Source organism: Scyliorhinus canicula, chromosome 5, assembly GCF_902713615.1.
Source record: "Scyliorhinus canicula chromosome 5, sScyCan1.1, whole genome shotgun sequence".
NCBI lineage: Eukaryota > Metazoa > Chordata > Chondrichthyes > Carcharhiniformes > Scyliorhinidae > Scyliorhinus > Scyliorhinus canicula.
This window is the reverse complement of record NC_052150.1, coordinates 131,922,415-131,936,103: the sequence shown is the minus strand read 5'-3', so window position 1 is coordinate 131,936,103 and position 13,689 is coordinate 131,922,415. Positions and strand designations below refer to the sequence as shown.

Genomic DNA, 13,689 nt, shown 5'->3' with positions numbered 1-13,689 from the left:
ACCGAATCCTTTCACAAAATCCGTCCATATATGCCGGACGTGCTTCCCTCCTCCAAACCTGAACAGGAAAGGATCCTCTCCAGCAAGGAAGATGGCGGCGCCATCGAGAATGTCAGGAACATCCATCTAACAAAATTTTGTATCTGAAGGTACCTAAACGATTTCCAGCCCGAAAGCCCAAATTTCCCTTTCAATTCTTCCATGCTAGCCAACTGCCCTCCAAGAATCGATCTCACACTCTCTTCAGCCACTTCCACATCCCAAACGTAGCATCCAACTTTGCCAGCTTGAACAGGCGGTTAACACAAAAAAGTGCCAGCCTGGGCAGCACGGTGGCCTAGTGGTTAGCACAACCGCCTCACGGCGCTGAGGTCCCAGGATCGATCCCGGCTCTGGGTCACTGTCCGTGTGGAGTTTGCACATTCTCCCCGTGTCTGCGTGGGTTTAGCCCCCACAACCCAAAAAAATGTGCAGGGTAGGTGGATTGGCCACGCTAAATTGCCCCTTAATTGGAAAAAATAATTGGGTAATCTAAATTTAAAAAAAAAAAAGTGCCAGCCTTGACACTAACCCCAGTTTGAAATGTTGACAGTTGCCTCCATATTTTTAAAAGTGTAGACAACAACCAGGTTTGACGAGTACCTTGCAGGAACAAATGGAAGAGGCCATCGCCGCTGCTCCCAAACTGACCTTGGGTAGGGTGCTCTTTCCAAGACCCGGTGCGGACTCGATGGGCCGAATGGCCTCCTGCACTGTAAATTCTATGAGATGTAATCACAGCCAGATATTCCACCTTCTTCACCCCAAAGAGGGAAGAAGTAATCTACACCTTGTGCACTGGGGGGACAAACGAGAACTCCTTTCCGGTGCATAAACCGCCACAGGTCAGCACCCTGTCTCCTCCATGAACACAGAAAGTACCTTCACCATCCCGGAAGGCGACAACGACTTTGGCTTAGAGCGATCCAGCCTCGGGTCTAACACACAGTTTAAATCTTTGCCCCCAAAATAGTTGGTGAGTGTCTATATCCGGTATTGCGGCCAACAGCTGCCTTATAAACGTTAAATCATCCCAATTTGAGGCGTACACGTTTACTAACATCAACGACTTTCAGTCCCGTGTACCTGCAACCATCATGTACCGGCCCCACTGGTCAGCCAAGACTTCCCCACCTGTCAGTGGACCCTCTTATTGAGTAAAATCTGGGCTCTACTGTCAAAGCATGAGTGGAAAAAAACTGACTCACTCAGACCTTCCAAAGACTGGTCTGGTCCTGCACCCACAAATGGGTCTCCTGTAAAAACACCACATTAGTCATCCAACTCTTCAAATGAGAGAAAACGCTCACCCTTTTCACAACCCCCTACCCCTCTGTATGTTCCAGGTGACTAGCATAGAACATTACAGCGCAGTACAGGCCCTTTGGCCCTCGATGTTGCGCCGACCTGTGAAACCCCTCTAAAGCCCATCTACACTATTCCCTTAGCGTCCATATGCCTATCCAATGACCATTTGAATGCGTTTAGTGTTGGCGAGTCCACTACTGTTGCAGGCAGGGCATTCCACGCCCTTACTACTCTCTGAGTAAAGAACCTACCTCTGACATCTGTCCTATATCTATCTCCCCTCAATTTAAAGCTATGTCCCCTCATGCTAGACATCACCATCCAAGGAAAAAGGCTCTCACTGTCCATCCTATCTAATCCTCTGATCATCTTCTATGCCACAATTAAGTCACCTCACCTTGTCAGGGGTCTCCTACTCCCCCCCCCCCCCCCTCCCTCTCCCCAACACCATTGAGTCAGCCATTACCACAGTGATGAATCTTCCTTTCATTACAAATTCCTCGGTCCCAAGCCTACCTTGGATGGCTACCAGCCCCACCCAAGGTTGAGACAAAGAAAATCCACTGGTCACTGTTAGCTCTCTGTCCCACCTTCCCTCACTGAATACCTTCTCCTTCCTCCACCCAAGCTTGCAGACTACTTTCCACCTCAGCTAACCCTTTCCTCTTACCAAAACTGGCCCAATAATAATAATAATCATTTATTGTCACAAGTAGGCTTCAATGAAGTTACTGTGAAAAGCTCCTAGTCACCACATTCTAGCGCCTATTCGGGGAGGCCGATACGGGAATGAACCCGCGCCGCTGGCATTGTTCTGCATTGCAAGCCAGCTATTTAGCCAACTGTGCTAAACCAGCCTCTCCCCCTCTCAGCTCCCATTCAGTGGCTCACTCATTATTACTAGTGAGGTTTCTCCCACCAAGGGTCCCTGCCCAAAAGGGCAACAGAAAGCAGAAACGTAATACCCCTGGCCCATCCTCCCTACCCAATTGCCCAAATCCCAACGTCCTTATTGTGCTCCTCTTCACCACCACCCCCCCACCAAGTTCCATATCAAGCACCTTTTTTACAACCCCCATCTGCCATCCTGAGGTTCAGTCACCTCGACCTGTTTTCCAAGTCCTCAACTTTGCCTTCAGACCCTTGTTCTCTGCCACGAGCAGTATCTCTCCACACCCTTCAGTGTCTCACCTTGCTCCTTCACTGCCTTCGACGTCTTACCCACCAATCCCAGATCTGGCCCAATGCCTTCTCAGTGGTGGCCTTGAAAGACTCCTTCAACTCCTTTCCTTGACAATCAAACTGTCCATCTGCTTCCTGAACTCTAGCTCCTGTGCCATCACCACATCCAGTGTGTCCACCGTGATGGGTGCGGCCGCCATCTTATCTCCCTCAGATTCCCTCACTGGACTACCAGCCTAGGGTTTCTTTCCAGTGAGCTTTATCTATGAAATTTTTGATATAGCTCCATTGACTAACCAAATTTGGCCAGATAGGTTTAAATGCAGAAATCCCCCCAAAAAATGGGCAAAAGGATTTGAAAAGCAAGGACCTTGGCAGGAGCCACCTTTTGTGCGACTTTTCTCACATTTTGTCATCAGAACTCGCCACGATTTTATGTTTTTAACCTTACGTGCTCCTCTTTATTCCCACTCCTCCCAATCCCCGTTCACCCACCGTGGAATGGAATGTTAATCACCCGTTGTTCCAATAATTTTACAACTGACTTTATGCCATTTTTGAAGATGTAGATGTGCTAAGCTAAGCAGCCATTCAGTGATGGTGTTTTGTCACATAAGAATTGAGCATCTATGTTTCAAATTTATCTTAAGAGGGCAAGAGAAGCATCTTAGTTATTTCAACATTTTGCGAGCAGTATGGATAGAAAGTTGGAATAAATTGATCTTTCTCGGATTGGCAGGCAGTGATTAGTGGGGTACAACAGGGATCTGTGCTGGACCCCAACTGTTCACGTTATATATTAATGTCTTGGACAAGGGAACTAAATGTAGTATTTCTAAATTTGCAGATGACGCGAAGTCGGGTGGGAGGGTGAACTGTCAGTAGGATGCAGAGATCCTTCAGCAGGATTTGAACAGGCTGAGGGAGTGGGCATATGCATGGCAGAGGCAGTATAATGTGGATAAATGTGAAATTAAACACCTTGGTAGAAAAAATAGGAAGGCAGATTATTATTTGAATGGATGTAAATTGAGAGAGGTGGATACACTGCGAGACCCTGGTATCCTTGTGCATCAGTCACTGAAACTAAGTGTGCAGTACCAGCAGGTAGTAAGGAAGGTAAATGGTTTGTTAGCCTTCATAACGAGAAGATTTGAGTAAAGAAATAGGGATGTTTTACTACAATTGGAAAGGGCATTGATGAGGCCACACCTGGAGTATTTGTGCAGTTTTGGTGTCCTTATCTGAGGAAGGGTGTTCTTGCTATGGTGGGAGTGAAGCGAAGACTGATTCCTGGGATGGCAGGACTGTCATATGAGAGACTAAGTCGGTTAGGATTATATTCATTGGAGTTTAGAAGAGTGAGAGGGGGATCTCTTAGAAAGTTATAAAATTCTAACAGGATTAGATAGGGTAGTTCAGAAAATGTTCCTGATGGTGGGGAAGTCCAGAACTAGGTCGGGGTCATTATTTAAGGATAAGGGGTAAACCTTTTAGGACTGAGGTAAGGAGAAATGTCTTCATCCAGAGAGTGGTGAATCTGTGGAATTCATTCCCACAAAAAGTAGTTGAGGCGAAAACATTGTGTAATTTCAAGAAGGAATTGGACATAGCTCTTGGGGCTGTGGGATCAAGAGTTATGGGGGGGGGGGGTAGGTGGGATCAGGATATTGAACTTGATGATCTGCCACAATCATAATGAATGGCGGAGCAGGCTCAAAGGGCCAAATGGCCTCCCCCGCCAGACACAGCCTCGTTTTGTACAATGGGGAGCTCCGCTTGCCAGAACTCTCTATTGTAGCAATCTCTGAGGCCCCCGAAACTTGGCAGTGCCAACCTGGCACCCTGGCAATGCCCATGCTTGCTGGCAGTGCCAGGCTGGCACCCAGGTTGCACCAACGTGCCAGGCTGGAACTGGCAGGGTACCCAGGTGGCACCAGCAGTACCAGGGCACCACCAAAGCTGCAGGCCTCCTGAACCCTTGGAAACCCCCACAAGTGCTGTTCTGTCTGATCCCCATTTGTGGGGACCAGTGCTGATCCGCGCTCGCCCGAGGTATCTGAGACGAAGGGCCTGAATCTCAAAGCCTCAGGTACCTTGGGAATCTGCACATTAGAGTAAGGCTTACTGCCTCACTCTAATATGCAGATTTGCCATAAAGTGACCCCACCCATTGTGGGCGAGATTCACATTGCAACGTCTCGTGTTGGATCTCGCGAGGCGTGACGAGCCAGGGAGCGGGGTCTCCTGGCTTTTAACGGCCACGCTGTACCGCAGTGAACTGCTTTTCGGCACAGTATGGCAGTTGGATCGTGCCGCTGATCTTCATATTATAAAATTCAGGTCAATATTGCTCTGCGGATAGCACAAAAATTGACTTACAGCTGATACCAGATTTTAGGAGATTATACCAGTCAGCAAAGATCGAACAGGCTGGGATTGAGCAGTGACCTGATAGAAGTAAATACAAGAACCCTAGAAATAGGACCATGAGTAGACCATATGATGCATCGAGCCTGCATCACCATTCAATTATTATTTTTAATAGGGTGTGAGTGAGTGTCACTGGTAAGGTCAGCATTTGTTGCCCATCCATAATTGTCTTGAGTAAGTGGAGGTGAGCCTCTTTCATGAACCACTGCAGCCCATTTGTTGCAGGTATCCCTACAGTTCTGTTAGTGAGGGAGTTCCAGGTTTTTGATCCAGTGCGACAGTGAAGAAACGTTAATATAATTCCAAGTCTGTACAGTGTATGGCTTGTATGGGAACCTGCAAGTGATGGTGTTCCTAGGCATCTGCTACCCTCGTCCTTCTAGATGGTAGAGGTCATGAACCTGGAAGGTGCTGTTGAAGGAGGCCTGATGAGTTGCTGCAGAGCATCTTGTTTATGATCCATATTGCTGTCACTGTGTGTCGATGATGGAGGGAGTGAATGTTTCAGGCGATGGATGAGGTTCCAATCAAGTGGGCTGTTTTGTCCTGGATGGTGTCAAGCTCGAGTGTTGTGGAGCTGCATTCATTCAGGCAATGGGAGAGTATTCCATCATAGCCTCGACCTGTGCCTTGTAGATGGCTTTGGGGAAGTTGAGGTCGCAAAATAATGTAATTGAATCCAATAGTTATTACAATTGATTATTGTCAGTTGCCCAGAAAGGGGCTGCCTATAATGAGTGCAGACATGCAAGTGGCAGGGACTGTATATCAATTCAATATTTTGTGCAGACATTGCATTTAGACATCAACTATCAATGGACACCCACGTTTTTGATTCGTGATGATCAGATCAATTGATTAATAACTGACATTTATGAAGATTTATCGTGAAATCTGCTGACGACCACAGAGACCAACTGTAATCACAGAGATTATGATGTTTTATTGCTTAGTGTTCTAATCTTTCCCAGTGTGATTAATAATTAAATATTTTTTAATTAAAGTTATTATTACGTTTCGATTTATTTTTGATTTGTTCAGTTTTGATTTTTTAAATGACCTTTGTTTTGGTTTTCTTTTATGTTGCAGGTGAAATGCCATCAGTATTGGCCAGATCCTCCAGAAGGAGGTAAATACGGCAGATTTCAGGTCACATGTCACTCAGAGGATTGTAGCATTGCTTACATATTCAGAGAAATGACACTCACTAATTTAGAGGTAAGACTCACTTATTCCTAGATTATAAAAACAAATTGTTTTTTGCAACTGTATTTTATTTCAGAATGCATTTCTTATTCCTTTTCTAAATCTCAGAGAATAATAATAAAAGAAGAAACATCCAGTCCTCCAAATTGTAAATAAAAATAAAAGATGCCAGAAATGCGCACCAGACCAGTCAAAATCTGTTGGGAAAAGACAGGTTATTGCAGTGTGTGTTTGTGCCCTTCCGCAGAGGGAAAACTAAGAAATCATACCATGGGTGTGATTTAATGGAAACGTTTTGAAATGTCATTTTGGGGCGATTAGTGGAGTGTTTCCCAACCGCGTTGGCGAGATCATGACCCGTATTTAACAGCACTTAGTGCTGAAAATGAACCCCCACGAACTACTCGCCATTACTGGCTGTCTGGCCGTCTGATTTGCCAGACTTGCGCCTCAGCATCTTGCCACTACACGAGGGAGCTGCTTTTAAATGCTCCCTCACCACTTAATCCCAGCTAACACACAAGCATAGAAGCGTGCTGATTTCCTCACTTTGGGAATGCCAACCTGGACAGGCTTCTCGAAGCTGTGAATGAGAGACAGGGTATCCTGTTCCCCCGAGGGGGTTGGAGGGCCACCAATACCGCCTGGGAGGCAGTGGCCGTGGCTGTCATTGCGGGTAACATGACCAGGAAGACCAGCGTCCAATGTTGGAAGAAGGACAATGACTTCCACTGAGCTTTAAGGGTAAGTTACCACCTCTCTCCTCGCATCAGTTCCGCTTGGCACTCTTCAAATTCCCCCCCCCCCCCCCCCAAATCACTGGCTGACACCTCACACCCTCCCCACATCTGTTCCTCAGCATCATCTGGCACCCACCAGCACAACCCTTTCATGTCCAGTTGTGGTATCCGCACATGCTATCTGCCATAGATCCTGTACCCTCCGATCCATCAAGCGCGCAGCTCACAAAGCCGTCTCTTTGTCCCGCAGGAGAAGATAGCCCATATTAAGCAAGAAGGGACAAGACGGGGGCAGAGTACCCAGTTATCTGAGTCCTAACCCCGTTTTGAGGAACGGGTCCTGTAAATCGCGGGGATGTCCAAAAGAGCTGTCATCGACGGTGAGGTTGGCCTGCCCCTTCCAATGCCCCTTCACCCAGACCTGTCTCAAGTGAGTTGTTCATGACCATAAGACATAGGAGCAGAATTAGGCCACTTGGCCCATCAAGTCTGCTCCGCCTTTCAATCAGCTGATATTTTTCTCATCCCCATTCTCATGCCTTCTTCCCATAACCCCTGATCACCTTATTAATCAAGAACCTATCTCTGTCTTACAGACACTCAGTGATTTGGTCTCCACAGCCTTCTGCGGCAAAGAGTTCCACAGATTCAGCACCCTCTGAAATTCGTCCTTATCTCTGTTTTAAAGGATTGTTTTTGGTTTAAAGGATGCCAGACAAAATAATCCTTCCCTCTCACTGACCACATGTCCATTCTCTCACAGGAATTCCATCTGATGAGGCTGGGCCATCTGGAGTCATTCCACCCCCTCCACCCCTCCCCAAGGGACCACCTTGGATGACAGCACAGAGACACACACCTCGGCGGGCGACATGACTGGACTGGCCTTTGGGGCACAATCCAGTGAGCACCACACAGTTGCTGATGACATCAGGTGGAGGCAGCAACATCCAAGGGAGTAAGCATTCCGAGGTCTGCTGGGTCCCAGGACTATGCTGAATCCCAGTCAGAAGCTGAGCCTCTGGACAAGGTAATCCCAGAGCTAAGGCAGATGCTGGAACTTGACCGTGAAATTCAGGAAGGGATTTCTGTTATATTCCAGCGAGGGCATAGCCGATTGGAGGAGTCCCAAAGGGTACAGGCGCAGGAGATGATGCTGACAATGCGTGGCACCGAGGCCAAGACTGCAAAAATGGCGACTGCAATAGAAAGCCTGCAGCACTAGGTCAGTGTCTTGAATAGTGATGTCCAAGGCATGGCTCAGTCTGTGCCAATGATGGCTGAGGGCCTTGACGACATGTCCCAGTCGCTAAGGGACATGTCCCATATGCAGAGCCAAGGCACTGCAGAGCCTCATTGAGGGCATCAACACCAGGGTGCAGATAATGGGGAGGCGCCAGGTCTGGCGGCGCCAGATAACGCAGAGGTCTCTGGAGCTCATTCCAGCTGCACCTCCGTCCCATGGAGATCCCCAGTGCCCCATGGGGCACCGTCCGAGAGGAGGAAGTGCTGGAGGCCAACCTGGGGCCTGTCACCAAAGAGATTACAACAGTCTCCAGTTCTTCCGAATCCTCCTCCTGACACTGGCCCATCGCAAGGGCAGTAGGCAGAACAGGGTAGCATGGCGAAAACAGTGACACGGGTAAGTCGGCCGGGGCTGTCTAACTCCAAGATCTCCAGAGGCCACAGGACATGAAAAGCAGCAGACTGCCTCCACCTCTGACGTGTATCCTAGACGTAGCAGTAGACCACAAAAGATCAAGAAGATTGAGGAGCACTGACTAGGCTCTGGAGGGAACTGTGGGGGAGAGGAGTCACTATGTGTGGCTAGAAATAGAAATTCTAATGTTCACTATTAAAAAATGTTACACCTGATACATGTGAAGCCTCTGTAAACGTTAACTTCATAGCGGGCCTGCCTACACACCCACCCATTTCTCTCCGCGCACACTCTTTCCCCCCCCCCCTCTTCCCCAGGCATGGTGGTGCAAGATCAAACAACCCCAATGCAGATTCCGTTCAGAGGGTTAGTGTGCGCACACAGTCAGCAGAAAGACAGGAGTCAGACTTTGGCTAGAACTGAGGAGCACCAGTGCATACTTCACAGCGAGTTATCATCACTCTCCTGCCTTGTATGTTGTCCCGCTGACAGTTTCGCCAAAGGCCCACCACCCTGTGGTGATGTTATACAGACCCTAGGAAGGTGGAATAGGGTAGTCGGGCTGGGGGGGTGTGTGGTGTGGGAGTGGTGATGGAGGAGGGGAATGGGAGAGGGTGTGAGCTGACAGACAAAGCCATGTCCTTTGAAAATCGGGTGGGGATGAGGGCCTCCCTGGGCTTCCGGGCATGTGGTGGATGCCAGGACATTGAGTAAATTTAAGGAGAGAGGCAGATTTTTAATTAGTAATGGGTTGAAGGGTTATGGAGAATGGGCAGGAAAATGTAGTTGAGGTCAAGAAGAGATCACCCATTATTGTATTAGAACATACAGTGCAAAAGGAGGCCATTCGGCCCATCGAGTCTGCACCGACCCACTTAAGCCCTCACTCCCATCCCAATAACCCCTCCTAACCTTTTTTTTGGATGTCTTGGGACTGTGGGAGGAAACCGGAGCACCCGGAGGAAACCTACACAGACACGGGGAGAATGTGCAGACTTTGCATAGACAGTGACCCAGTGGGGAATCGACCCTGGTGCTGTGAAGCCACAGTGCTATCCACTTGTGCTACCGTGCTGCCCCTGTGTTACCTTGCTGTCCCAATGAATGTATTGAATGGAAGAACAGGCTCAAGTGGCTGAATTGCAAACTTCTGCTCTTAGTTCTTATGTTCATTGACTCAGAAGTATAATCATTTGTGTGTACAATTGACCAAATTCTTAAATAGTTTAGAACCTTATTTTAACTTCAAGGTTTAATTTAAATTCTGCGAGGTAACTTATCACCAATAACAGATGGGCAATGGCAGGAAGTTGCATGGATCAGAAGCTATCACACAAGGAAGGCTTGGCTTCTGGGTTGGTTTTGGAAGGAGGAACTCCACAAGTTCTAAGGCCTAAGATGTCATGTGGAGCCTGGAGAAGTGTTCTCATTTCTCCAGGTCTCATTAGGAAAGTAGAAACAAAATTACTGCGTGCCTTACCCAGCTATCTCCAAGAAGCAAAACTACAGGCCACTAGTTAATATTGACTTCATCAAAACAAACATATAAAAGGACTTGGGTGAAGCAGGTAAAAAATTGGAACAGCGAGTTTCTAGCAGCTTTTCAATGGGTAGGTAACCTGGGTGATCTAACTCCCACCTGTCCAGTTTCTTCTGCCATCGATGCAGTGATCCAATCCCGGAACGCCTCCTTTGGACGACTAAAGACCAGAGTCTTTGATCACCTCGACATTCATGCTGACACCAAGATCTTCGTTTGCAGGACAGTTGTCCTCAAACTCTCCTGCATGGCTCAAAAACTTGGACTATGGATAGCCGCCACCTCAAGGCCCTGGAGAGGTATCATTTAGCTGTCTTGAGACGGATGCTCCGCATCAGCCGGGAGGACAGGCGTACTGACACCAGCGTCCTTGAAGGAGCCAGAAGCACCAGCACGAGGCCATAATCATCCATAACCAAGTCCGCTGGGTGGGTGTAGGGAAATAGTTAAAATCCAACTTTTTAAAATATTGTAACTGCAGTTGAAATACAAGCTTGCATTGTTCTGAGTCAAGGTGAACTTGACATTGAAATCTTGCACCAGCCTCTCAGCTAGACTGCAAAAGGGAGGACAGCTGGTAAGTCAGATATCAATGTGAGTGATGGTACAGAGCACCATTCAGAAGTCACAATTCAAAACTTGTAAACCAATAGAGGGCAAAGAGGGGGGGTGGTATCAAACGCAGGTATAAGGTTACTGACACATGCGTGTTGCCTGTGTGTCTCTCTTTGTTCTTTTCCAATTGTTTTGCATCCTTTTACCCTGCTAGGCTGTGCTTCTTTTATTTTGTATTTTTGTAGTATTTGAAGTGTAGTAATTTGATTTTTGTAATAAAACTCAATCTTGCACTACCAACGGACCCTCATCTCTTATTTAAGACATCCTTAAATATAGGCCATGTGCTTAAGATGTCAAAATCCCGACTGCAAAAGCAAATTTTCTTCACAGCTCGAGGAAGGCTCCCGAACAATAGGAGGTCAAAGGAAGCACTTTAAAGACACCTGAAGGCTTACCTCAAAAAATGCAATATAGATGTTAACCTCTGAGATACCTTTGCTCAGAAGAGACTGACTTGGAGGAAACCATCTGATCGAAGGGATGCAATTCTTTGAAGACGTCCGACGGTGAGTCGAGGCCTGGAAAAGGAGCCTAAAATAGGAATAGCAGCAATCTGGAGTCCAAGGACCGATCCCATCTCCCAGAAACACCTGCCAAGTATGCAGTCGAAGATACGGCTGTAAGATTGGGCTCATCAGCCACACAAGGACCCACAGAACCTGTGACCAGTAACATGAAGTTTCTTAGGTGGACAATCACACTTGTTAGTGAGTGATCGCCGAAGAAGAAGATGATACAGTAAATGTCCCAGAATTAGAGAGCCAACGGACATGGGAGAATGCGAAATTGAAGGAAATTTATATTATTAAAAAGGTTGTTTTGGAGAAATGAATGGGGCCGAAGTTTGATAAGTTCCTAGGACCTGCTGACCTACATTCCAGAGTTTCGAAAGAGGTAACTATGTAGATAGTGGATGTATTAGTCATTATTTCCCAAAATTATATAGATTGTGGAATAGGTTTCTGCAGATTGGAAGGTAGAAAATGTCACTTAACTGTTTAAGACTGTCACGACACCACACAACGCTGCCATGGCAATCTCTGCAAGACGTGCCAGATCATCGACATGAGAACCACCATTACACATGAGAACACCACCCACCAGGTACGCGATACATACTCGTGTGACTCGGCCAATGTAGTCTACCTCATACACTGCAGGAAAGGATGTCCCGAAGCATGGTACATTGGCGAGGCCATGCAGACGCTGCGACAATGGTTGAACTGACATTGCGCGACAATCGCCAGGCAGGAATGTTCCCTTCCAGTCGGGGAACACTTCAGCCTCTGATCTTTGGGTAAGTGTTCTCCAAGGAAGCCTTCTGGACGTGCAACAACGCAGAATCGCCGAGCAGAAACTTACAGCCAAGTTCCGCACACATGAGTACGGCCTCAACCGGGACCTTGGATTCATTTTTCTTTTTTTTTTAAATAATTTTTATTGGAATTTTTTGAAAAATATATATCAACAAACCAATAATAATAATAAACCCCCCCCCCCCCCCCCCCCCCGGCACCCGTAACAACGCATATAACAAACCCCCCCCCACCCCACCCCCAATATACAACAGAATAAATTAACAATAAGCAAATTAACTTAAACACTATCCCCCTAAACCCCTTCCCCTCCACCCCGGGTTGCTGCAGCTGCTGACCTAGTACCTTATCGTTGAGCCAGAAAGTCGAGGAAAAGCTGCCACCTCCTAAAGAACCTTTGTACCGACCCCCTCAGGGAAAACTTGACCCTCTCCAACTTAATGAATCCCACCATGTCATTGATCCAGGTCTCCACACTCGGAGATCTCGCATCTTTCCACTGCAGCAAGATCCTCCGCTGGGCTACTAGGGACGCAAAGGCCAAGACATCGGCCTCTTTCGCCAGCTCCATCCCAACCCCAAATATCGTGAGTCCCCAGCCTGGCTTGACCCTGGATCCCACCACCCTCGACACCGTCCTCGCCACCCCCTTCCAGAACTCCTCCAGTGCCCGGGCATGCCCAGAATATATGGGCATGGTTTGCTGGACTCCCCGAACACCTGGCGCACCTGTCTTCGCCCCCAAAGAACCTACTCATCCTAGACCCGGACATGTGGGCCCGGTGCAGCACCTTGAACTGGATGAGACTAAGCCTCGTACATGAAGAGGAGGAGTTCACCCTCTCCAGGGCGTCCGCCCATGTCCCCTCCGGGGACCTTGGATTCATGTCGCACTACATTCACCCCCCACCATCTGGCCTGGGCTTGCAAAATCCTACCAACTGTCCTGGCTTGAGTCAATTCACATTTCTTTAACCTGGGATTACCCTTCTCTCTGGATCTGTAAAGACTTAACTACCTGCAAATGCTCGAATTCAGAGTATCATCTTGCATCGTTGACTTTGTCTATATATATGTTTCTGTAACCTACCTCTTCATTCACCTGAGGAAGGAGCAGTGCTACGAAAGCTAGTGATTTGAAATAAACCTGTTAGACTATAACCTGATGTAAGATTTCTTACTGTGCTCACCCCCGTCCAACGCCGGCATCTCCACATCATAACGATTTAAGAAAGGAGGGAGAGAGAAAATAGCGAACGACAGACCTGATAGCCTTGCAGCATCCTTGAGCCCGGGTGAGGTCCCGGAGGACTGGAGAATTGCTAATGTTGTCCCTTTGTTTAAGAAGAGTAGCAGAGATAATCCAGGGAATTATAGACCTGTGAGCTTGACGTCAGTGGTAGGCAAACTGTTGGAGAAAATACTGAGGGATAGGATCTATTCACATTTTAAAGAAAATAGACTTATCAGTGATAGGCAGCATGGTTTTGTGCAGGGAAGGTCATGTCTGACAAACCTAATAGAATTCTTTGAGGAAGTGACAAAGTTAATTGATGAGGGAAGGGCTGTAAATGTCATATACATGGACTTCAGTAAGGCGTTTGATAAAATTTCCCATGGCAGGTTGATGGAAAAAGTGAAGTCGTG

General features: G+C 47.5%; 1 protein-coding gene across 3 annotated transcripts in view; it reads left to right on the top strand.

Annotated features, from left to right (window-relative positions):
• LOC119966275 (tyrosine-protein phosphatase non-receptor type 3-like) overlaps positions 1-13,689 on the top strand; it is a 176,095-nt gene that overhangs the window by 110,245 nt on the left and 52,161 nt on the right. For all 3 annotated transcript variants that reach the window (XM_038797680.1, XM_038797679.1, XM_038797681.1), the window contains one exon: positions 6,052-6,180. In XM_038797680.1, the coding sequence (XP_038653608.1) occupies positions 6,052-6,180 (129 nt within the window). The remainder of the gene's footprint in view (positions 1-6,051; positions 6,181-13,689) is intronic.